The sequence below is a fragment of the Gymnodraco acuticeps genome, unplaced genomic scaffold (assembly GCF_902827175.1).
Source record: "Gymnodraco acuticeps unplaced genomic scaffold, fGymAcu1.1, whole genome shotgun sequence".
Lineage (NCBI taxonomy): Eukaryota > Metazoa > Chordata > Actinopteri > Perciformes > Bathydraconidae > Gymnodraco > Gymnodraco acuticeps.
The window spans coordinates 24,788-49,263 of NW_022990781.1; the positions used below are offsets into that span (position 1 = coordinate 24,788).

At 41.8% G+C, this 24,476-nt stretch overlaps 2 protein-coding genes across 2 annotated transcripts in view; both read left to right on the plus strand.

Moving 5' to 3' along the window:
• The window catches only part of LOC117557037 (unconventional myosin-IXb-like), a gene marked incomplete at its 5' end in the record, with an annotated part of 30,547 nt that extends 16,932 nt beyond the window's left edge, over positions 1–13,615 (plus strand). Inside the window, 13 exon segments of the mRNA XM_034232713.1 lie at positions 99–269; positions 359–400; positions 1,706–1,817; positions 1,956–2,029; positions 3,354–3,546; positions 3,780–3,908; positions 4,853–4,958; positions 5,758–5,889; positions 7,349–7,472; positions 8,153–8,203; positions 9,304–9,419; positions 10,829–10,953; positions 11,648–13,615. Coding sequence (XP_034088604.1) covers positions 99–269; positions 359–400; positions 1,706–1,817; positions 1,956–2,029; positions 3,354–3,546; positions 3,780–3,908; positions 4,853–4,958; positions 5,758–5,889; positions 7,349–7,472; positions 8,153–8,203; positions 9,304–9,419; positions 10,829–10,953; positions 11,648–12,153 — 1,881 coding nt within the window.
• Positions 13,616–15,446: 1,831 nt separating this feature from the next.
• use1 (unconventional SNARE in the ER 1 homolog (S. cerevisiae)) lies at positions 15,447–23,987 on the plus strand. The gene is made up of 8 exons (XM_034232712.1): positions 15,447–15,573; positions 16,701–16,750; positions 16,842–16,920; positions 17,150–17,302; positions 17,648–17,663; positions 19,636–19,666; positions 19,792–19,954; positions 22,358–23,987. The coding sequence occupies exons 1-8, from the start codon at positions 15,475–15,477 to the stop codon at positions 22,538–22,540; spliced, it is 774 nt and encodes a 257-aa protein (XP_034088603.1). The 5' UTR covers positions 15,447–15,474; the 3' UTR covers positions 22,541–23,987.
• Positions 23,988–24,476: the final 489 nt, after the last annotated feature.

Below are 24,476 nucleotides of genomic sequence, written 5' to 3' on the forward strand. Positions count from 1 at the left end.
ATCCAAACTATCCCTTAAACACATACTGGTCAAAGTTCTTCCTCCTCACCATCCTCTCCTCTTCCTCACCCTCTCTCCTGTCCCCTGATCTCCTCCAGAGACACACCATCGGCTACAAAGGCCTGATGTCGGGCTACCAGAACAAAGTGATCCACCTGGCGGGGGAGGGGCAGAAAGGAGAGGTCCAGCTGGTGGTGAACCTCTTCCAGTCGGTGCTGGACGGATTCATCCGAGGAGAGATGAAGAAGGAGGAGGCCGAGCCCGCCAAGGTGCAAACACTGACCGTTATTATAAATTAGAGTATTAGTCATATTGTGAATAAAAACGTATTCATGCTTTTCCTCTGTGTGTTTTCCAGCCTGCTAAAACGAGGAAGAAGCGGAGGAAAAAAGATAAAAGTGTAAGTATGCATTTATTTCAGTTTTCTCACTAGTTGAGTAATAATATTTGTAATTTATTATGGATCAATACATACATAGACACACACCAATGCATGTGACACACACACCTTTACCCCTTCAAAGAAAAACATTTTATTTAGTGCCTTGTCTTTTGTTTTTGTTTTCTTTGCTGCTTTTATCAAAACATTTTTTTTTAAATTAAATTCTATTTTTTAACTGCATCGAGACAAGCCTGCTAAATGTTGTCATACCTGTGGGGGAAACTTCTGAAGCAATTGGAGTCAGGACTCAGAAAGACACGATGGAGAGCTGGAGCTTTGATGGCAAACACTGACGGTTTATTTGGAGCTTCGGCCGGAGAATTCACACGACATCAGGGGGTCCGCGGGGTCCTACAACGTATTACAAGTTGATAAATCAATTTAGCGAAAATGAAGGCTATTAAAAAGAATTAAACGGCATTTTCCAAGGTATTACATTTTGTAGCTTGTTTTCAATAAGTATATAAATGGTCCAAAGAGGTTGTATTCTACAGTCTGCCTGAATGTAATCATTGCGTAGGTGTGTAGTGTGATTCTGTGTAGTTTATTGATGGCATCCCGTTGGATTTGACGTCATCTGAACAGGACATCGCACGCTCACTGCTTGATAGCGCGAAGGTCCGTTTACGCCGGTTGCTAAACAACATCGTTATGGGGAAATGTAAGTCTGCGTCCAAATGGTTGGAAGATAAGGAGGAAGGACAATCAATACTGTATATAGTCAATGTGAGGTAAAGTGTGTCGCCAAGGTAACCGGTTAAAACTCAAAGTGGAGATGAGGTCTTAAAATGTATGGAAAGGGTCTTTAAAAAGGTCTTACATCTGACTTCAGGATTCCTGCATACACCCTGGACATGTCACGGGCCACGAGTTGACCACACGGTTGAGATGCCACAATAAATTCTGAAGAGCCGTCCTGTAGCTCCAGGTTTTAACTAGTTCAGAGTGTAATAATCAACATTCTTCAATAGATAGACTAAACAGCTGAGGACACTGAATCACATTTGTTGAATGTGAAGGATGTGTTCCAGGTGTCCCACAACAATAACTATCTCTGACCGAGAGTTGCCCGGTCACAAACTGGCATCAACAACAATATGCTAGAGCAGCCCCTCCTTATGGGAGATAACGGCTGCTCAAGGTTGGTCAGCTGCGTCAGAGGGCGAAGGAGGACATGCAGAGCAAATGATTCCCCAACAATACCCATGTTTAATGACCATAACAAATCTTCTGAGTCTAATTTTTTGTGGTTTGTGTTTTTAGATGGAGAGCCCGCTGGATCATGTGTTCGTCAACTATCAGGTCAACATCATGCAGTCATGTGACCAGTGTCCCTCTTACATCTGGGGCATGGAGAAGGCCTACATGTGCAGCTGTGAGTTAACACCCCAACACAACTCCTTTTATATATAATATTGTTTTCTCTATTAGTGTTCAAATATTTGTATGCAGTGGAATATCTCATATAATATACACTGATTCAGAACATACATGTATTTATCTTGTCTTACAGATTGTAAAATGGTGTGCCACAAGAAGTGTCTCTGCAAAATCATCATTGACTGCTCCACTTTCTCTGCCAAAAAGGTACGTTTTATACTGTAATTAAAATATATGGGGGGTTGAAGTGAGGCTGGGAATTATGCAGAAGACCGACTATGTTTAAGCAATAGCTCACGACAGGCTGTGGTATATGCTCATTATATCACAGCTGTGATATAATGAGCATATACCACGGCCTGAAGCGAGCTATTGCTTTTATAAAACGGTTACCAAGTGTGGCAATATGAAATAAAAATACACACTCTAATTTAAATAGTTTTTATTAGTAAATAATGATGTTCAAAATAAAATAGTCCCTCCGTTGCCTTCTGCACAAAACATGCAAGGTGGTTGCTATGCAACAACACTAACAGCTAGCGAACATATTAGACAGAGAGCGTTGATCCATTATTTGGTTATTTATTTACATTCATGTGTATGTTGCCGTTTATTGTGCAGCCACTGAAAACCTGTCCAGCATCAGTAGCATGGCTTACGAGGTTACTTGTATAGGTTGAGGTTGTTCTAGGCTGTTGCTTGGCGTGGCGAGAATATTGCTCCACTTTCTCCGGTCCCCGAGATTCGGCTTCCAGCAGCTCTGGAGAGAGCTTTCGCACCTGTGGCCACTAACGGTCATCATTTCTCTGCTTTGTTTCAAGACCTGCATCAGAAAGCTTTTGAATGGTGGTACTTCTCCAGTTGGTCTACCTGCTCTTCACGTAGCTCTGCATGTCGTCATCTAGGTGCTTTCTGGAGATAGGCACTGCTCAATCCACTCCTCCATAGTGAGACCCCCCGGAGGTCGAAGTTAACCTTAAATGTTTCCATCTTAAGCTTTGTTAGTTAGTTAGTTTCGTAACGGACGTAATGTAACAGCTGTAACGGTTGTAGCTTTTCTCAGACGCGGAGGGATAAAAAGTGAAAAGTAACTACAAGTCTACCCGTGATATACGCTCATTATATCACGGCTAAGAACCAATCAGATTGCTTGATTTTACTTGTCCGTCGTATAACCTCATTTATTTAACAACGTATCTCTTGCACTAGAATCGACCATACGCTTTAAGTTGGAAGAGTTATTGACTTTATTACTGTCTGTCTTCTTAGATTGATGTCTCGCTATTACAGTATTAAAAGTGACATTTAGGAAGCCTTATTTTCATCATCAGTAGCAAAGCTAAATTTAAATTACAAAGGTTTTAAATTGCTTCCTCAGGATCAGATGGTAAGCTTTACTGGAGAGTGTGATTTTGTGTGGATGGATGTTATAAGTAGTTTTTATTGAGTGAACTACATAATAATAGGTCTCCCTGACGTCCTGTCTGTCTGTTTGTCCCTCTTCTCATCCTCTGTCTGTCTGTACCCACAGAGTGACGAGGAGTGTGCCGGTCTTCACTTCGGGGTGCGAGTGGGTCGCCTGGTGAGCGATAAGAACCCGGTGCCGATGGTTCTGGAGACGATGCTGGAGCACGTGGAGATGAACGGCCTCTACACCGAGGGCATCTACAGGAAGTCCGGCTCGGCAAACCGCATGAAGGAGCTGCACCTGAGACTGGAGACCGGTCAGAACACTATTCTTATCTCAAAGAAAACTCATGGCTCCTTTATTTGTATCAGAATCAGAATCCCTTTATTAGTCCCACAGACGGGAAATGTACATTGTTACAGCAGAAAAGAGCCAAAGACAGATTAATTTGAACTAAGAAGCATGCATAAAAAAGTATTAAAGATACATATGTATATATTGCACATACAGCACGTATTTGTATTGATGTGTGATTGTTGATGTGTGCAGACCCCCACCTGGTGATTCTGGAGGATTACCCCATCCACACGGTGACAGGTTTGGTGAAGCAGTGGCTGAGGGAGCTGCCAGATCCTCTCATGACCTTCACTCATTACAGCGACTTCCTGCACGCAGTGGGTGAGGACCACCTTCCCCACCAGGGGGCGCATTTTACACATCTTTTCCTGGGTTCAAGATTCAAGGATTCAAGGCTTTTATTGTCATGTGTGCATAGCTACAGTGTAGTTATGACAATGAATATCTTAGGTCACAGGCTCCTCCAACAGTGCAACACAATAAAACAGATAATAGTTCAAGTAAATAAAGTCTATTTCATCTGCAGCTGGGTTGTAGATATCTGAAGTTGTTTATGACAGTGTTTTTGTGAATGGTTACGGCGTGTCCGCGGGGTCTTAAAAAGTATTACAAGTTGATAAATCAATTTATCTAAAAAGAATTAAACGGCATTTTCCAAGGTATTCCATTTAGTAGCTTGTTTTCAATAAGTATATAAATGGTCCAAAGAGGTTGTGTTCTACAGTCTGCCTGAATGTAATCATTGCGTAGGTGTGTAGTGTGATTCTGTGTAGTTTATTGATGGCATCCCGTTGGGTTTGACGTCATCTGAACAGGACATCGCACGCTCACTGCTTGATAGCGCGCGGAGGTCCGTTTACGCCGGTTGCTAAACAACATCGTTATGGGGAAATGCAAGTCTGCGTCCAAATGGTTGGAAGATAAAGAGGAAGGACAATCAATACTGTATATAGTCAATGTGAGGTGAAGTGTGTCGCCAAGGTAACTCAAAGTGGAGATGAGGTCTTAAAATGTATGGAAAGGGTCTTAAAAAAGGTCTTGAAAGGTATTACATTTGACTTCAGGATTCCTGCTTAGACCCTGGGTTAGTAGTTGGGGCTGAAGTCCAATTAGGAGAAAAAACTCACGCATATTTTCGAATCCCGCCATTTTTGCCCTTGAATCTGCTTCTGTATCTGAAAGGATTTATTATTCCTGATTAAAACCGAAATTGGTTATTAATGCTTGATAATGGGGTTTGATTTATGAAATGTTTTCTCCTGTAGAACTGCCAGAGAAGGAGGAGCAGCTTCACGCTGTTTACAAACTCCTGGAGGAGCTTCCTTCAGCAAACTTCAACACGTTGGAGAGACTCGTCTTCCACCTCGTCCGGTAGGGAGACACTCATCGTGGTTTCTATATTTTATATCGATCATGACATTAATCCATAAAGGCCACTCAAAATGTACTACACACAACATTACATGTAAGGTAAGGTACGTTTATTTATATAGCACATTTTCAGACACAGAGGCAATTCAAAGTGCTTTACATCAACATTAACACTTAAAGGTGGGGTAGGTAATTTTGGAGAAAGCAGCTCGAGTGCGCTAGAATTTGAAAATACACAGCAGGAAGAAATCTGCCACTTCCTTCAGACTTCCTCACAGAGCCCCTCCTCCAACACACACGGACGCACACATGACCAATGAGGGCACGAGATAAATGTGTGCACAGATGGAAGGCTGACAGGCAGGTAGGCCATCCAGTTACTTTAGCCGGCTCAGATGATTGGTCGTGCTTTTTACAGCGCCACGGCTTCCACAGATGAGGTTTTTGTATGTATTTATTGTCAAAGCATTTAATATATTCATTGCTATCAGGATGTTAAGAGCATTCCATGGAATATAACAAGTGTTTCTGGAGTGAATTACCTACCCCACCTTTAATAAGAAGGAAACACAATAAATAAACATAATGGAATAACAGATTCAGGCATAAAAGAGATACAGAATAGTTTAAAAACAACATTGTAAATACGGTACGTGCTAAAACAAGTTAAAAGACTTCTGGGTAAGCAGTGTTTTTAGCCTCGACTTAAACGAGCTCAGCGTTGGTGAGCATAAAACCTAAAAGCAGCTTCGGCGTGTGTGAAGCTGCTCCCATGCTGATGTCTTGTCTTGTGTTTCAGGGTGTGTAAAGATGAGGCTCACAACCGCATGTCTCCGAACTCTCTGGCTATAGTTTTTGCTCCGTGCGTCCTGCGCTGCCCGGATAGCGCCGACCCGCTGCTCAGCATGAAGGACGTCGCCAAGACAACCACGTAAGACAAAACCGCAAAATCTGCTCTTTGATCGAGAAAAAAAAAAAAAGGAAATCTAAATGAATGAATCCGTGATCCTGTCGTCCATTGTTTATTAGCAAACAGCACCATCTGCACACAAGGCTTCAAAACCAGGACGACACTTTCAAACTATTTTCTGTTTCCTGATAAATATAGTAAATGTGGGGGAAACGTCTGTAGCAATGGGAGAGTCAGGACTCAGAGAGACACGAGGAGAGCTGGAGCTCTGATGGCAAACACTGATTATTTGGAGCTTCGGCCAGAGAATTCACAAGACATGTCACGGGCCACGAGTTGACCACACGGTTGAGATGCCACAATCAATTCTGAAGAACCCTCCTGTAGCTCCAGGGTTTAACTAGTTCAGAGTGTAATAATCAACATTCTTCAATAGATAGACTAAACAGCTGAGGACACTGAATCACATTTGTTGTCGCTTATGGCTCGGGGTCATCTCCACCCCGAGAAGGATGTGTTCCAGGTCCCACAACAATAACTATCTCTGACAGAGAGTTGCCCGGTCACAAACTGGTGACATCAACAACAATATGCTAGGGCAGCCCCTCCTTAAGGGAGATAACGGCTGCTCAAGGTCGGCCAGCTGCGTCAGAGGGCGAAGGAGGACATGCAGGGCAAATGATTCCCCAACAGTAATAATAAATAATAATAATACATTTTATTTAAGGCGCCTTTCATGACACCCAAGGACACGGTACAATTTGTTAAATATTCTAAGAGGCAACAGAACATGATAAAAACACAAACATACCATCATGGAGAAGACAATTAAAGTGGACACAAATGATAGGATACAAGCGGCCGAGATGGGTTTTCTCCGCAGGGTGGCTGGCGTCTCCCTTAGGGATAAGGTGAGAAGTTCGGTCATCCGGGAGGGACTCGGAGTTGAACCGCTCCTCCTTCGCGTCGAAAGGAGCCAGTTGAGGTGGTTCGGGCACCTAGTTAGGATGCCACCTGGGCGCCTCCCTAGGGAGGTGTTCCAGGCACGTCCAGCTGGGAAGAGACCAAGGGGTAGACCTAGGACCAGGTGGAGGGATTATATCTCTTCTCTGGCCTGGGAGCGCCTTGGGATCCCCCAGTCAGAGCTGGTTGATGAGGGGAAAGGAAAGTTTGGGGCTCTCTGCTGGAACTGCTACCCCCGAGACCCGACCACAGATAAGCGGGAGAAGATGGATGGATGGACAAATGATAGGGACGGGTTATTCAGGGGAAGCAGGTGATGGGGAGCACTACAGTGAGTAGGCTGATCTGAACAGGTGGGTTTTGAGGAGGGTCTTGAATGTGGTGATTGTGTCAGACTGTCGGATGTGAAGGAGGGAGAGAGAGTTCTATAGTTTGGGAGCAGTGCAGCTAAAAGCCTGAGCCGCCATCGTGACTAGTAACTTTGAATCGCCTGATGTCTCCGTCCCTCCTCCTGCAGCTGTGTGGAGATGATCATCAACGAGCAGATCCGACGCTACAACGAGAAGATGGAGGAGATCGAGCAGCTGGAGTTCGCAGAGGCTCTGGCCGTGAATCAGCTCAAACTCAAGAGACAGAACACGGTGAGAAACAAAATCAACGCAAACTTTATTTAAATCAGTGTTGTCTAAATATCGCTGCATAACTTCATGAAGTGTGAGCTCAGCCTCGTGTCTGGAGGCAAAGGACAGAGCTGGAGTCTTAACTGAAGTACTTTACCTGAGTGTTTTATACTTTTACCAAACTACATTTTGAAAGACGTTATTGTCATTTGTACTCCACTACAAATATTTGACAGATTCAGATTACTGGCTAATACAAAGTCAAGATATCCAGCAGTAGTATATCACATAATTAAAATGAGCTCTACTTTTACTAGCTGTGTTTGTATGGTTCTAAAATGGGCTTTTACTCACAGTAAGTACTTTTACTTTAATGCCCATACTTGTACTTAGATTCTGATGCAGAACTTTACTTAGAGTATTTTTACACTGTGGTAATGTTACTGATCACACTACATGCAGGTGTTGCAGGTAACACATTTTTTGTATTAATGATCTGCTAGATGATATTTTGCACCCACAAACATTGTTTACATTTTTCAAGAAGAGTACAATTTTGAAAGCAGGACTTTTGCTTGTAACAAAGTACTTTTTTAAAATGTAATATTCCTACTTTTACTTGAGGAAACCTTCTGAGTACTTCTTCCTCCATGCTAAAGTAATCCCTTGGGTAACCCGGCGTGTTCCTTGTCTCTCTGTAGCACTACTGGCACTTACCGCTCAGGTGCTCAGCTCCTTACAAAGGAGTGGTGGTACGTATCATCGCTCTCAGTAGAAGTAGTTCCAGTAGAGCCGTGATGCATGGCATGGTAGATGTGGGTGATGCTCTGGCTGTTTATCATGTTATCCTCCCTCCCATAATCCTTTGTACTCTTCCTTACTAACTGGTAGTCGTTTGCATGTTGCTGTTGGATGTCCTGGGTTTGTGTTGTGATGATGTGTTTGTCTTATTTCAAAGACAAAAGCCTGACAACACTGTGACCTGTCATCAATCATGCATCTGTATTTATTTGTCTTGTTTCAGTGCCTTCTTTATCTTAATGCACCGTCTTATCTAAAGCTCTGAAAGTCATGTTAGATTCGTTGTTGTTGGATGTTTCTGGAGCGGGTTGATTTGACCTTTATCATAGCTTAACTGTTTGCACGTAGTCGGCTCACACCAGTTCTGTTGTGAAGCGATGTTAATTAGGGCTCGGTGATAATACAGTATGATAATGATTAGAACATGCTAACATCGTAAATCCAGATATCGTTGCACACAATTACATGCACTGTTACATCGTCTCAATTGCTAGCACATACTAACTCAAATGTCTCTTTTAGGGAACACAGTTCATTGCAATTAACAAACTAGATTTAATGTCATTTAAAAAAACGTTTTATTTAGAATATTTGTGTTAATAGCAAAACATATATATATTATTTTGCCCTATAATTACTCTTGAAGCTGTTGCAATACAGTTCTAAATCAAATGGAAAAAGTAGGTAATTTACGCAGGAGTATTTAAAAAAGGGTTAACCATGTGATTTTTTAAATCTAAATTGTTTATATATTGATTACCAGAATACATGCTGAATTGTTGAGATATAAATAGAAGGATAGACGTTTTTTGCCATTTTTCCGAGCCCTAGAGATATTGTCTTTAGTTAGTTTTGTATCTAACCCCTCAAAGTAGTTGCTGCAGGAGTGATGTTCAGATGCATGAAGCCCCTCCCCTCCTCCTCACTAACAAAAGCTCTCAGATTTGGGTCATGTCTTCTGTGTGGTTATTATATATGAATATAATAATGACCTGATATTGTGAAGGAGAGTGTGTCGAGGTGTCAGTTGTTGATGCTCTGTGTCTTGCAGGTGCACGAGAAGGTGACCTCTGACCTCAGCATGGTTCCTGAGAACGAGCCGGTGGACTCGGACACGGAGGCCGAAAATAACCTGGTGGAGCGGATCAAGTCCATCAAGCAGGAGAAGTGAGGAGGATTTCTATAGTAATGTATCTTTAGAGTGTCATAGAGAGGCGAAGTCCCGCCCTTCTACTTCCGCCCCATGGGACCTTGTTTCTGAAAAAGTATGTATTGAAGTCAATGGAGAGAGAAAGATTATCTTTCGATCCCGTTTGAATTGTGCCACGAATTCCACATATGATGTTTGTCAATCTTAAAAAATCATTTCCATGTCGAAAAAAGTCACAGTTTGTCGTAAAACTGTTGAAATATAAGACTATGAAAAATACGCAACTAGAAAGACTACAAATCCCAGAGTCCCGGTCCCGCATGCTGGCTCTTAGGAACCGACTAACTCCCCTTGTGTGTGTGCACAGCTCTCAACGTGCCCAGACTTGGAGTGATTTTCACCTCTTTTAATACTTTCCGCCTCATTCTGAGAGAAAGAAGTGAAATGTTTCAACGTGACGGCCGTCTGGGTGTGAGATGAGAGATGTAGTTCATCGAGCGGTTTCACACAGAAAAAAGTGTGTCACAGTTTTACGACACATTTAAAAAAAATTGACTTGCAAAATTATCTTTTAAATTGACAAACATCATATGTGTAATTCGTGGCACAATTCAAACGGGATCGAAAGATAATCTTTCTCTCTCCATTGACTTCAATACATACTTGTTCTGAAAGGGAGGGACTTCAATGGGAATGCAGGATTATGGTCAATATATCACTTATTTGATCGAACTGATATCACGGTTATTCCTTTTTTTTTACTGAATACTTTAATTGCACTTTCACATTGAATAAACAGAGCAATATTTGTTCTTCCATGTTCTGCTTCAATCCTGCAAGTGTGGAAAACCGGGTTTACAACAAATTAGATAAATCTGACATTGCAATAATAATGTTTTTCTGTGAAGTGTATTGCAATGTGAAAAAAGAAAATTCCCGCTGAATTTGAAGTAAAACGCATGAATTTGTTGCATTTTGAAAGCAAAATTAAGAGTCTACATTAAGAGTATAGACATGTTTGTGCTCTTGCAAATATGTTTTATTATTAAACCTGTCTTAGATAATAATGCAAAGATAAAAATGACAGCACAGTGTAAGATATGTGATTGAATTGAAGGCAGCACCATACAGTATTACGATTATTGTGTAAATACGGTGTTTATAAGATAAGACTTTATTTTTAGCCAGCTGTGCCCGAGTTACAAAAATACAATAAGCACAGCAGCACAATAATACAACTGTACACTAACTGTAAAAAGAGCAATTCAATATCTACAGGAAACACAGATGGTCACATAATTCATGTAAATATGAACAGTATTTAGTGCAAAAGAAACGTAGTGGCAGATACGTAATTGGACGGTATAGGTTATATGCTGATGAACCATCCCTGCTCCTCCATGTTTCTGACCTCCTCTCTCCCCAGGGAGGATCTGGCCTGCCGGCTCCCTGAGATGGAGCAGCCCGGCTCAGATCAGGAGAACTTTGACTCGGAGGCGTCTCTGAGCTCCGAGAGTCTCCTGGAGGAGCCGCAGCGCTCAGAGCCTGAAGGTGAGTAACAACCCCCCCCCCCCCCCCCTCTCTCTCTCTCTCTCACCTGTGGGTTTCTGACCAGACCAGCCCTGTGTTTTGTGGTGCAGGTCTGGACCAGTGATGGTGATGGGGGCAGTGACGTCTACTTTGTAACGAGCAGGTTGGAGGAACAGCCGCAGTGTTTTGTGTGTGTCTTGTGCGTGTGCATAACCCTTTTATGCATGTTTTTGCATGTTTAACACAGAAGCATGCACAGACTTTGTAGAGATACAGAATGTCATGTTCAGTGATGGGATAGGCTGCACCAAATGTCAAACTTATTAAACGGTATCTTCTGTATTTTTCAACCTGGACCTTATTTTTTAAGGTTTTTGTGACTAACGGGAACCACTAACTATTCTCTCACCTGATGTATGTCCACTAAAACATGTCATGTAATATTAGTCTCAGTCTGTTACAAAAGAAACATCGACCCCGATCATTCTCACTCAATACTTTATCAATTTTTGTTTTATTGTTGTCGTCATTGGTCACAAAGCACAAATAGGGTCCATGTTGAAAAATCCCAAAGTCTCTCTTTAATGATCATTTGGCTCAGATGTTTGCCTCCATTCATGCTCTTCCATTCATCTTCACCCTCATCGTTGCATCTTAGGATCTATTAGAGAAAACACGTTTATCGTCCTCTCCCTCCTCCCTGTCTCTCTTCCAGGACGTGGCTCCCCCTCCCAGCAGAGGTCCCGTCCGAAGTGTCTCCCCAAACCCTCGGAGCTGTCTTTGCGCCGTAAAGTCTCTGGAGGACGCCTCTCTCTGCGGCAGCTCTCCCCTCCAAACTCCACTTCCTCCTCCTCCTGCAGGAACCCACTGCAGCGCCGCACCCCCATCATCCCCCACGGCTCCGTTAGACTCCCCCATGGCGTCCTCCCGCAGGCCTCCAGTGCGTCTCAGCCCCCGTCTGCAGCTCAGGCGCTCCAGTTCCTGGTGCGCAGGCGGGAGCGTTCGGGTCGTCATAAAGAAAGCACGCAGTCGCTATACTTCGATGGGTCCGAGGGGGGCGACCTGATGCTGCACTTCTCCTCCTGCCCCCCCTCCACCGCCTCCTCCTCCATCTCCATCTCCACCGCAAAACCAACTCCTCAAAATCAAGACACACACGCTACAAAGAGCCAGAGACGATTTTCTGACCCCGACATTCCTTACATGGACGATGAGGTGTGATTCTAGTCTGTTGGAAAGCTCAGAGTCCTGTTGTGAACCCGAAGTGTTGATTACCCCAAGGTTTTATGATATAAATGTATAGTACGGGTCGCCAGAACATAGAAACAGCTGGAGGATAACTTGCATATGTTCGGCAATTTGCACAATTAGCACAAATTGCCATAATTCGCATTAATTGGCATATGCAGACAATAGTTTAAATGATGGCTAATTTGGACAATTTCTGAGTGGATTTGGAGGTTATTGAGGATGCTGAATACATTTCTGACATTTTCAGGGTCAAAAATTGCAGTTTTATTCAGAAAGTAGTCGTATCTTGGGCTGATTTTGATGAGTTTTGGGCACATTTTAAAGTTTTAGGGGACTCAGAACTGCCATCCTTAAAATGTCAGAAATGTATTCAACAACCTCAAAATACTCCGAAAACCGCACCAAAATGGTCCAAATCAGCCATTTTGTAGCTATTGTCTGCATATGCTAATCAATGCAATGTATACTAATTGTACAGATTGCCCAACATATGCAGGTTAGCATCTGGCAGTTTCTATGTGCTGGGGACCCGTACTATACGTTTGAACAAAGAACACTTGGGGTGCGCTACATTTTCGAGTTCACCCTGCTGGCAAGTAGACTCATTTGGGAGAAAATTATGGATTTACGGGCAAAAACCGCAGAAGAAATAACAATTATGGATGAAAATGATCCGGAATCACAACCCTTTTCCTGTGAACATGAGGAGAGTTGCAGCGGATCTACAGAACTGCTTCAGCCTTACTGTCCTCTATGACGGTTATATAAACGACTGGACCACATGTTGCCAAGCACCTTTTTCTACCGTTTTAATATATTGTCCTTGAGGCTGTTTTCTGTAGCATCATAATGATGGACCAGCAATTCTATTTCCTTCCCCCTGTTGTTCTTTTTTAAACACATGTGTGCTAATTCAAGGAGATTCTGCAGGTTCCAGCAGCACTTCTCCTCATGAGCAAAACTCTCTGAAATGTTAGCTAGTGCCTTGGTGATGTACAGTACAAACTCATGTGGGGTTAAGACAGGGTACAATTTGAATTAAGGTCTTTAAACGTGTCTTTCCACGCTCCGCACAACAAACAGGAAGTCATCGCCTCACAAAGGGAAACGGGAGCAGCACACGCCACTTTCTCCTTTGAAATAAATACAACTCAAACCCAGCCGTGCCCCGACGTCTTCAGAGCCCCTCGAACTCACCTCGCCCACTTTTTTTTTTTTTTTTCTACAATGAACTTCTCTCAGCTGCGACTCAAAGCGAACAGAGCTTTGTATGAAATGTAATACTAATGTTCCTCTCTGACTGCTGTTGAATGGTGTCTGTGTTAGTCTGTGAGGATGTGTAACAGAGAGCGTGTGGTTGGGACTGAATGACTGTAATGGTTATTAGTATTAACGTGACAATACAAAACGTGATGATGCTTGTTACATCTGCTGCTGTGTGTGTGTGTGTTATTATCTCCTCCAAACAGGGACATTTTATTTCATTAAAACTAATATAAGCAGTGACAACTATACAAAAGCAATACCTTTTTGAAGGGGCATTTTAAATAGACGTGATAGTTTTAATTGCAGCAAAATGGTTCAGTGGTTTTATACTTTTGGGAGTTTCCCCTTTGTGTGCATGTAAATGGTCGGCAGAGGCTAAAATCCCTGTGTGCCCTCTGGAGTTTCTCTCCCACACGCTCAACTTACATTTTTTGTTAATTTTGCAATTCTACAGTATGTTGATTCACAATTAATACAAGTTGTTTTGTCTTTTAAAAATAAACAACAAGAGCTTGATTAAACGTTATACAGTAGGGAATCAAATTCCATTTTCCAGGCTCTTCAGCTCAGGTCTAATGTTAAGCAACAACCGTCGAGATGAGGTTTTTCTTTTGTGGTCGTAAAAGAGCACAACTCGAAAGATTTAAACAAAAGGTAGAGATTCTGTTATCTAAACTCTTTCTTAAATGAAGGTTTGATTTTGTGTTTTATAGAATAGGGAGGGATGAAAGAAACCCTCTTTAATGGCCTCACATGCAGAGCACACGGCACACGGTGACATGTGTTCTCTGCCATCATAGTGCCAGGAGTCTAGCACTAGGAGCAGTAGGCAGCTAGTGTACAGCGCCCGGGGAGCAATGGGAGTGAGTGGGGAAGGGGGTTGTCCGGTGCGTTGCTCAAGGGCACCACGGCAGGGCAGGAGGTGAACTGGGACCTCTCCAAGTAGCAGTCCACACTCCATATTTAGGTTTGGTCGGGGACTTGAACCGGAGACCCTACGGTTTTAACAGGACAGTTAAAGTGGTTTAAGAATTTTAAAACAACATTTTATATTCTGCATGGAAACACAACCATTAAGCCAGTTTGTACTGAACTTTGCAGGTTGCCATTACTCATGGCTAAATATTTTTATATTTGTTCACATGCTGCCGGAGAGTAGTTGAACCGAAGTGAACCCACATGCACTTTTTCAGGAACAAGGGGAAATAAACCTGGGTTTTAAATTGGAGGAGATACAGGACGACTCCACCCATCAGGATCAGCAGGTATGTGTTCATATAAGTATCATCAATATTTCCTTTAATGTCAACTTAAATATATAATTCAATTTCAAATCAAACCAATGCATAACAATTTTACCACACACTCAAACATGTCAAAATCTAATAAAACAAGGCATGTGTAGTAATAAAATGCTGCATTGATTTCAAGTATTATTTATATAGAAACATTTGTATGGTCCATACATAAAAGGTGTTTGCCATAGTTATCCAGTGTTGTAACACAATGCTGTCTCCATTTGGGAGTCATGAAGTCACACGTTACGAAAAACTGTGACTTCTGATATTAAAGAAACCTAGAAGTACAATTCATGGATGTCACTTTTTAAGCATGAGGTCCTTTTATAAATTATCTTAAACATTCAAACTTAAAAACTATACTCAAGGGCCAGAAGAGTACATTAGAAGATCTTTGATGTGATTCATATTGAATGTAAGGCTGGTATAAAGTTGGACACTAATGCTTACTAGCTGTATATTCATATTATTCACTTTTTAATTATTAAAATCCCTTCTAAAAATAATTATTATAAAACCACAAAATATAATGATATTTATTGTTGTTGTTTTTTTTAATTGTTATTATCGTTATATTATATTTTAATTCATATAATATATATATATATATCAGAATTTCTTTCACTGTCTGGATAAATTGTGAATAATTCTGATTGGCCAGTGTACCGTGACGCTCCGCCTACGTCATTCCACCTCGACGTTGCTACTGCGGCTGTCAGCTTCAAACATGGCTTCTAGACTGGAGATCAATTTTATCAGATTGTTGTCCCGCTGTGAGTCTATAGCGTCGGAGAAACGAGGAGAAGCAGAATGGAGGTTAGAAAAGGTGAGAAGATTTAAAATAAAATATTGTCGTTTGGACCTGTTTTTATCTGACCTTATTAAGCTAGAGTTAGCATGACTGTTGTTGTTAGCTCTTAGCTCAGTTGTCTGTTAGCCACGTCGTCACTGAAACGCCGACACTGTTTTCTGTCATGTTGGCATTTTTATCCTCTGAAATATGTCCAAATATTAAAATGAAAACATTAACAGCTGTATAGTTGACTTGCAGATTGTTTTGCTAACCTTTTTAAGTTAGCTTACTGTATTAAAGACAGCTAACAGACATTAACAGTCACCAACGGTCAACAGTTAGAATTGGTGCAATGGAGTCGTGACCATAGCTTTAACTTAAATATACTTATATTCAGAGTTGGAAAAAGTACTCGGGTATTGTACTTAGATACAAGTAGAAGTACCAGAGTGTAGGAATACTCTATTACAAGTAATAGTCCTGGAACAAAAAGGTTACTGAAGTAAAAGTATTAGCATACAAATACTCATTGTGCAGATTGCTCCATTTCAGAATAATATATGATATGTTTTATTATTATTATTGATCATTAAAGTGTTCTCAAAGCTGGTGAAGGTGCAGCTAGTTTGAATGGCTTTGTATACTGCAGGGTAGCTTGTGAATTTACTCCAGGTGTATACACGTGTCCGTCTTTATTAAAGTGAAGAGGCCAGTCACCAAACCATTTGTATTGTTATGTTCCAAAGGTTGTAATGGGATAATATAAGTAGATAATTTGACGATTAACTTCACCAGCCCCTAACCAACAACCACAACTAGTCGAGTTAAATGTTAAGTTGTATATCACTGTGATATTCCACACAGCCTAGTTTCTAGCTTTTATTATTAATCATTAAAACATTTGAAGTGGTTGACAGCCACGATGAACATCTGGACAGGTTATTTAAATACTCCTGAATGTCCCCACTGGGGCTAATAAAGGTCCATCTTATCTTAAAACGTTTAGTCCTTAGAGCTGCTCTCTCTTAGATTTCTTATGCAATGAAGATGCAACTAAAGGGGCAGAGCTTAATTAATGTCAAGTTTATGTCTGTTTAAAACTGTATAAACATCCAAACTATTGTCAGCTGACATACAATCCTGTGTTGTCTGTCCTGTAGTATGTCGGTGCTCTGGAGGAGATGATGGTGGCTCTGAGGAAAAGCGTGAGGTAAGATCCCTATTATCGCTCGAGTGTCTTCATGTTTTCTATATCACTTATTTCTATTGCCCACAAGTCGATAACACGTTGTTTTCCACAGCAAACCCACTGCAGAATTACTGACTGAATACATGAGAAAAGTAGACTTCCTGAAAGGACTTCTTGAGGCAGACAAACTGGTCCGTGTTTATATTTTACAAACTTATAATATCAAGATTATTGTGATTTCCCATTATTTGCTGGATGTGTTTATTTGCACTTTGATATTTATGTTCAAAACAGAAGTCCACTCTCTGTTAGCCTTTATTGTTTTTGAACTGTATATCCTAAAAACTAACTAATACCATGAATTGATCCTTTGAGTTTTTCTCTGTTTTATGATCTCATGTCTCTCCCGCTCTCGTTCAGTCTTCAACGACAGAGAAGGCTTTAGCCAATCAGTTCCTCGCCCCCGGACGAACCCCCACGATAGCCAATGAGAGGATGCCGGTCTCTAAAACGGTCCACATGCAGACGAAGGCGCGATGCACCGGAGAGATGAGGGACGAGCTGCTCGGCACGGTATGATCAGACAAACACCGTACATTACAAAAATAACCAAACAATATGAATAGCAATTTAAAATATGGATAATTTGCCAGTAGGTAATAGTTCAAAATACAAATGTGTGTCAATGGATTCAAATCAAGATGAAATCACATGTGGAGATTTCGTCATACACAATTTACATTGTCTTAACTGTTTAAACAAGTTTGATGTTATATTTTGTATATTTGTTAATATACTAAAGTTCCTAGTCAAATTCAAAATGGGGTTCACGTGTTTTCACCATTTACTGGCAAAATGCTGTTAAAAAAACAACTAGATGTTAAAATTCACACATTTCCTTTTTTTCTGTCGTTACAGGGGTTGTCAGGCAAAGGTAAGACATGTTTTTCTAAGCGCCAAAAAAACGGTTAACCGAAATGTACATATCCTAAAAGAAAAATGTTGACAAAAAAACAAAACATTTTAATTTTGAAAAATAAATACATGTTCAAATAATTATAGAAACCAAGTCGAATCTCTCAAATGTATTGAACTGGTGATCACAGTTTGAACAGTTGACAGCTATAGGCCTACAGCTTTCATGCTTAAAACATATCTTGGTTTTTAAATGAAAGAGGGATCAGACACGAACAACATAACGGGTCAGGGTAACGTAACCCGTGACAACAGAGATCAACAACCTGTAACCTATGCACAGAATGCAGCTATTCAATATTCATTCTTCTTTAAGAATATGAGCATGTCTACTTGGGGGAGAGGCGGGTGCGGAGACGATTCACAATCAGGCCAGCTGTAGAGAAGACCCTCTCAGCTGGAATGTGGGCATAAGATGAGGTTTGAGTCTGCGTGATCTGCGTGTAGGGAGGGGCAGCAGCCGTATCATTAGCTAGAACCAGCTAGATCTGATGGATTTGGACATAAACACGAGTGAAGTATAACCGGACACGAGAGAGAGAGATCAGCACCTGCAGCTCTGCCCGCTGTGAGGGACCGGTGAGCGGAGCAAAACACACATTTAGACCTAACACACTTACCTATGGCACTGTCGTATACATTGAATTATTCCATTTGATCATATGTAATCAACTTAGGCATCACTCCCAAAAAAAAAATAAAAAAATTAATAGCTCATATTCATATTTTGAATATTAATTTAATCGTTCCCATCCCTAGTATATATACGGACAGACTTGCCTGTTCCTTACATAAACAGCTGAAAACTTGACGATTATTAGTGCTGGGGGGAAACGATTATTTTGAAAACGATTAATCGGGCGATTATTTGATCGATTAGTCGACTAATCTAACGATTATTTTTCTGTTGTTCAATTCATAAAAAATGTAATGTAAAAAAAACGTAATGTAAAAAAAAAAAATTTCACGATACTGTGTCTCAGGGGATCTTAATATTTAAGAACCTATTAATGTGTTATACCAGATTAACGGAAATAATCTCAGCTAACTGACGATACAAACCATGTTTACCAAAACAAAACACAAGTCTCATAAGAAGCATCTAAATGACCCCTGAGCGAAAAATGCTAACGGACATTGGCACAGAACTCAAGATAAAAGTACCCTTATTACTTATCGTAGCTGCACATACAAGATATCCGATTAAAGATGAGACTCCACAGATTATTTAGGTATATAGTATTATCACTGAGTGATCCGGACTCGCGACAAGGGAAGCAAATACAGTCATCACAACACGTACCTTCACAGAGCTTCTAGGGAGATCGTCTCACCGCCGTAGCTGTCAATCTGATCAAAAGACGTTTTCAATGGCAATAAAATGAGAAAAAACGCGGCTGAATCGGTTAATCCATAGGTTCTTAACGTCTATGTATAAAAAAATGATTGAATTTATAATCCATAATTCCATTTTTATGTAAAAATCGGAGAGCAAATGCTAGCTGCTAATGGTAGCCACCACAGCTAGCTGCTGCCTCCGGTCTAGGCTATGCAGCAGTGCTTGTGGGATATGCCAACTCCATTTGGCAAAGACTGCAAATGACAATATCTTTGCGTTTTGGACTAACTTAAAAATATTCCCATGCTTTTGAAGACCTAGGGCGAGATGTTTTCGTTTGGGGGCTTCGTGCGCAATCCTGTGAGGAGGGGTGGTAGCCGTTTCAGTCTCCATTGTATTTGAAGTGCGATTGCGAACTGCTTGTTGCTTTGGGTGACCCACGTGTGTGTACCGACGCGGAAATATGTCGTCGACGATATTTTGAAGTCGTCGACGCGTCGCTACAGCACTAATGATTATACTTATTATAAATATAAATATTATTATATTTAATAATGTAGCTTGCTGATTGACCTTTCTCTCCTCTCTACAGGCATGTCGGAAAACGAATTGCGAAACAGAAGGTAAAACCGCACGACGTATAATTTCTTCCTTTTTAAATACATTTTACTTTATTTATTTACTTTGAGCTTTAATCCCTTTCAGTAGTGTGTCTGTATTCAGTAAAGTGTTCATGCTGTGTGTGCAGAGGAGTTCCTATGGACGAGCGTCAGTCGGCGGCGGAGCTGGAGGCCGTGCTGCAGCACCACCACAACCTGCAGGAGAAACTGGCCGAGGACATGCTGAACCTGGCCAGGAACCTGAAGAACAACAGCCTGGCAGCGCAGAACATCATCAAGCAGGACAACCAGGTACCTACACACACACACACACACACACACACACACACACAGACATACACACACACACACACACACATACACACACACACACACACACACACACACACACACACACACAGACACACACAGACACACACAGACACACACCTACAGACCTACACACACACACACACACCTACAGACCTACACACACACACACACACAGACCTACACACATACACACCCACACAGACCTACACACCTACACACATACATACACGCACACACACATACACACCTACACACACACACACACACCCATACACACCTACACACCTACACACATACATACACACACACACACACATACCCACACACACACCTACACACACACACACACACACACACATACCCACACACCCACACACCCCTACACACCTACACACCCACAGACCTACACACACACCTACACACCTACAGACCCACACACCTACAGACCTACACACATACACACCCACACACCTACAGACCTACACACCTACACACCCACACACCTACAGACCCACACACCTACAGACCTACAGACCTACACACACATACACACCTACAGACCCACACACCTACAGACCCACACACCTACAGACCTACACACATACACACCCACACACCTACACACCTACACACCTACAGACCTACAGACCTACAGACCCACACACCTACAGACCTACAGACCTACACACACATACACACCTACAGACCCACACACCTACAGACCCACACACCTACAGACCCACACACCTACAGACCTACAGACCTACACACCTACACACATATACACATACACACCTACAGACCCACACACCTACAGACCCACACACCTACAGACCTACACACATACACACCCACACACATGCAGACCTACACACATACACACCCACACACATACAAAATTACGATATTTTCTTTTCTGTGGCATATACAATAGCTATATTTTTGGAGTTTATAGAGTGATGCAGGAATGAGTCTTAAAACCAGGAAATGTTTTCAGTTTTTAAGCACTTCCTGTTCCCTTGTCTGGAAGTCAAGGGTTTTCTGAATGTGTTTTTGGTTGTTAACCTGAAATAAGGTCTGTGGTTAACAAAAGCTTAAGAGATTTTAACATTTTGTTCCACGACATAAAATACGTCAGTAAATACTCCACTGATGAATTTAAAAACGGCGGTTGCTAACAAGTGTCTAAATGAGACGCACAACATTAGCCACCTTTAGCTTAGCGGTAGTGACGTGAAGTCATGTGACCGTGCTGTAGTTCCTTTATAGCCCAACATTAGCCACCTTTAGCTTAGCGGTGGTGATGTGAAGTCATGTGACCGTGCTGTAGTTCCTTTATAGCCCAACATTAGCCACCTTTAGCTTAGCGGTGGTGACGTGAAGTCATGTGACCGTGCTGTAGTTCCTTTATAGCCCAACATTAGCCACCTTTAGCTTAGCAGTGGTGACGTGAAGTCATGTGACCGTGCTGTAGTTCCTTTATAGCCCAACATTAGCCACCTTTAGCTTAGCGGTGGTGACGTGAAGTCATGTGACCGTGCTGTAGTTCCTTTATAGCCCAACATTAGCCACCTTTAGCTTAGCGGTGGTGACGTGAAGTCATGTGACCGTGCTGTAGTTCCTTTATAGCCCAACATTAGCCGCCTTTAGCTTAGCGGTGGTGACGTGAAGTCATGTGACCGTGCTGTAGTTCCTTTATAGCCCAACATTAGCCGCCTTTAGCTTAGCGGTGGTGACGTGAAGTCATGTGACCGTGCTGTAGTTCCTTTATAGCCCAACATTAGCCGCCTTTAGCTTAGCGGTGGTGACGTGAAGTCATGTGACCGTGCTGTAGTTCCTTTATAGCCCAACATTAGCCACCTTTAGCTTAGCGGTGGTGACGTGAAGTCATGTGACCGTGCTGTAGTTCCTTTATAGCCCAACATTAGCCGCCTTTAGCTTAGCGGTGGTGACGTGAAGTCATGTGACCGTGCTGTAGTTCCTTCATAGCCCAACATTAACCGCCTTTAGCTTAGCGGTGGTGACGTGAAGTCATGTGACCGTGCTGTAGTTCCTTCATAGCCCAACATTAACCGCCTTTAGCTTAGCGGTGGTGACGTGAAGTCATGTGACCGTGCTGTAGTTCCTTTATAGCCCAACATTAACCGCCTTTAGCTTAGCGGTGGTAACGTGAAGTCATGTGACCGTGCTGTAGTTCCTTCATAGCCCAACATTAACCGCCTTTAGCTTAGCGGTGGTAACGTGAAGTCATGTGACCGTGCTGTAGTTCCTTTATAGCCCATATAATGTTAGATTTTCACTTCAGAAATCCTAAAGTAGTGTTAATATGTTGGGATTATCCTGCTATCTAAGCATCATCATCAACATGTCTCTCCCCCTCAGACTCTGAGCCACTCGATGCGTCAGGCCGATCTGAACTTCGAGAAGCTGAAGACGGAGTCGGAGCGTCTGGAGCAGCACACCAAGAAGTCTGTGAACTGGATGCTGTGGCTGATGCTCATCCTCGTCTCCTTCTCCTTCATCAGCATGATCCTCTTCATCAGAATCTTCCCCCGGCTGCGATGATGACCGTCAACAACCCCCCCCCCCCCCCCCCGAACTCTTAGTGCTTCCTCCTCCTGTGTAACGCAGCGGAGACGGACTGAAACATATGCACTTTTGAAAATAGAAGTATCTTCCTCGTGGAGGTTTAGCAACGTGGTTTGAGCATCAGTTCCCTTTTTTTAAACAGGACACAAAATGGATGGTGAAGAAGAGCATCCTGTCTTAGTACCCAGAGAGCAGGGAGTAAGCCTTAATCATTTCATCATCAGGTAGACTAGCCGTGTTTACATGTGGTTCTCATGCAGTGCGACTAAATCATCTTTTGTAGAACTTTTTCCAAACATCCTGAAGAGTTCACAATCCGTCCTCCATCTACTGTATATCAGACACAGTTTGATCTAAAATCCTGACTCATAGACATCTGTGGAAATCTTAAAATAGTTTAGAAAAACACTTTAACTGCATTTATGAGCCCTTGTTTAATAATGATTTGTGGCTATAAGGACATCTTTAAGTGTTTCTCAACATTATATCTTCTCCTGTGAAGACATTAATTATTACATCAGTGGTATTATTAGCTGTTTATGGAGCAGGAGGCGTTATATTTGATGAAACATATCTTAATAAACTAATACATTATAGTGTATAATACAATATATTAATATACTACTTATAAATGCTTTTGGGTTAAAGTGTTTCATTCTAAAACGACTAAACTGATGTCAGCATTGGTTCAATTGTATTCTAATAAGTTCAGTTTTCGAGACGTTCATTGTGAAGAAATTGAGTAAGAGAGTTAAATCAGGAATAATGAGAGAAGGAAAAATGCTTAATGTTTTATTTCGCATTTAAAGACTAAAAGTCGAGATGTTGAGAATAAAATCCAAGTTTCTATATGCGCTATAACACTTGTGGAATTATCATAATAGCTTGATTTATTTCTTGACGTATTTACACTTCATTCACAAAATGCAAGATAAAAAAAAGTAGTAAAATGGAAAATTTATTTTCAAGAGTTCGACTTCTTGAAATTCGACAGAAACACTGATTTTATCCTTTACATTTCGACTGTATGCTCAAACGTAAAGTCAAACGTATCCCCCTTTTTCGCCATTAAAGCTTTGTGGCATCAGAGTTTTAAAATGTCCGGCCCCCCTCCTCATGAGTCCGATTCCCTGAGTCCTGTTCCTTGTGTTTGAGTCTGTGAGTGTCTGTGGTTGAATCGATAAATGTGCGTCAGGTGATGAATTGTCTTGTGTTGCTGAGGATGTTTATGAAGTGAATTTGTTCCCATTAAAATGACTGAAACCCCCTGTATCAACTACATCCAGACTGGCACTTGTAAATGTATTTAAGATCACAAGAAAGTATGAAGAAGCTAAAAATATCCTTGAATTGTTTTTGGCATAAAAACTGTGTGAGTTGTAGGAGCTTTGTGTGACCTTTCCTCATAAACTAAAACACTACATTTCTCACTGTGTTTTTGAAAACCCCACATGCAGTGACACCTCTCTGCCACAGGGTGTCGCTCACTTCCTTCCTATAGGTCCATAACGACCTCCATGACCCTGAAGGCATCACCAGCAGTGAATCCTAAATTAACCCCACGACTCATTTAGAAGCGATCTGAGGACTGAAGGAGGCTTAAAACACACATGACAACCTGTGCAGCCCATGTATTGATTCCATCAGATAGCTGCTATAATCCAAAACGTCTGCCTCTCTCCACAATGATCAGTAACAGCGAACGGATGGTCAAAGTAAGGTACAAATAAATCACACGAAGCCTGGTTAGTGTTGCCTGACTTTATAAAGTGTGTGGTTGCGTTCTAGTCACTTTGCTCAGCACTACTGCTTGTTACAACTTTTATGTGCCGTACTCGCCTCTTAGCGACTGTTAGCTCAGGTTAATCTCGCCCCCCCCCCCCCCTGTGATGGGTGCGATTGTTACAACTTC